Below are 1,874 nucleotides of genomic sequence, written 5' to 3' on the forward strand. Positions count from 1 at the left end.
TATCGACGCTAGTGGTGCTGTCCAGGCTAACTGGAGAGTTAACAGCAGGAGAAGACGGTCTATGGCCATAATTTTAGTTTTGTTCCAGTTTATGTGCAGTCCTACTTTGGCAGCCTCTTCTCGCAGAATTCGGAGCGCTTCCAGCAGCTGCTCCATGGAGTCTGCCAGAATGGCCAAGTCATCGGCAAAAATCGACATCTGTGATGGTACGATCTCCGAATTTGAGCCCAAAGCTGAGACGTGAAGTGGTTTTTGTCATAACGTAATCTATGATGACATTGAAGAGCTCTGGGGCCACTGCACATCCCATTGGCGCACCCCTGTTGTGATTTGAAAGAACGGGCTGCGCCGACCATTTACTTGTACACAGCTCTCCGTCCCCATGGTGCAGGCGCCTTGAGAAGTCTGCACTATTTCTCGGGTAGGCAGTCAACTCTAGGATTGCCAAAGAGCTTTTTGATCGACTGAGTCAAATGCAGCACGGAAGTCAACGAAGGCAATAAATGCTTTCTGTCGGAACTCTGTGGTCTTCTCTACTATTTGTCGAATCGTGAAAATCTGCTCGATGGTTGAACGATCCCGACATAAAACCAGCTTGCTCTGGTCGCCGGATTTTCGAATGATGCTCCGACATCGATCCAGCAGGACCATTGAAAACAGTTTGCCAGGGACTGACAGTAGGGTTATTCCCCGGTAGTTGGAGCAGTCGCTTCTCGAGCCTTTTCTCTTCCATAAGGGGATTGATGACACCCTTCCGCCAATCCTCAGGAATTATCTCTGTTTTCCAGATTGTAGAAACAGGGTCCAATTCCAATTTCTGAGGGGCTGAAAGGCTCATCTGGAGGAACATGTGTTCCAGGTCTTTGACTGCAAGGTTGGCTGGGACTATCATTAGGAGGCGCAGGCGGACCAGTATTGTTGAGGAGCGAACAGAAGTGGTCCTTCCACGCTCAAGACAAGAACCTTCGTCAGAGAGAAGTGCACCATCCCATGGACAGGACGGGACCCAACGTGGGAGTTTATTTTCAGTGAGGTCTCGGAGATGCTTGAATAGGCTGCCCATTGTCTTTCTTTTTTGCAGCTAACTCAATTTCATCGGCTTTCCTTGCAACAAACTGGGTTCTATCCCGGTGATTGAGTCTGTTCCGCACTCCATTGAGCCTCCGATATGTGGTCATATACCCAAGAAGTCTTGCCTTCCGTCTTTGCTCTATGACTTGCAGTGTTTCATTAGTTAGCCACGATTTCTTTGGATAACTCCTTTTCCCAAGCACTAGTTGTGCTGCTTCACTGGTCTGCAATTTAAAATGCTTCCAGAGATCTTCGCTACTATTAAGTGAGCCAAGGGCCTCGAAGCGATTCGATATCTCGATACTGTACTTCTGGCGAGTATCTGGTTCCTTTAGTTTCCCAATATCTGCAGCGACGGGTTTTCTTTTCGATCGTTGTGCATGGAGGCGAAGCCTCAGATCGGCGCACACAAGCCTATGGTCTGCTTTTCCAAGCTCTGCTGATCCGTAAGTTCTGCAGTTCTTCACCAATGATCTCCAGCGTTTGGAAATAATGACGTAGTCAATCATCTTCTTTGTATGACCGCCATTACTATACCACGTGTACTGATGAATAATTTTGCGTTGGAAGTAGGTGTTTGCAATGTAGAGGTCGTGAGATCAGCACAGTTCAAAATCTTTCTGACGTCGTCAGCATGTCCATTGACGCGCGATGGTCGAGATCTTAAAAGGGAATCCGGGTCCGAGGCTATATTGTCACTTTTCGTAGCACTTAATTTTCGGGTGGAGGGTCGCTAGCCCAACCGATCCTAGGCCTGTAATCTGATTAGAGCTAGGTTGAACCTAGGTACTGAGATTCCCGGG

At 48.1% G+C, this 1,874-nt stretch overlaps 1 protein-coding gene across 1 annotated transcript; it reads right to left on the reverse strand.

Annotated features, from left to right (window-relative positions):
• Positions 1 to 1,025: 1,025 nt before the first annotated feature.
• Positions 1,026 to 1,580, reverse strand: LOC136025522 (uncharacterized). Its single transcript, XM_065701552.1, has one exon. The coding sequence runs from the start codon at positions 1,578 to 1,580 to the stop codon at positions 1,026 to 1,028; it is 555 nt and encodes a 184-aa protein (XP_065557624.1).
• Between the last annotated feature and the right edge of the window lie 294 nt (positions 1,581 to 1,874).

The sequence above is a fragment of the Artemia franciscana genome, chromosome 3 (genome assembly GCF_032884065.1).
Source record: "Artemia franciscana chromosome 3, ASM3288406v1, whole genome shotgun sequence".
In the NCBI taxonomy this organism is placed as follows: Eukaryota; Metazoa; Arthropoda; class Branchiopoda; order Anostraca; family Artemiidae; genus Artemia; species Artemia franciscana.

Excerpts from the sequence above, each read along its gene's own strand:
- LOC136025522 (XM_065701552.1), bottom strand. The coding sequence starts at position 1,580 with ATGATTGACTACGTCATTATTTCCAAACGCTGGAGATCATTGGTGAAG.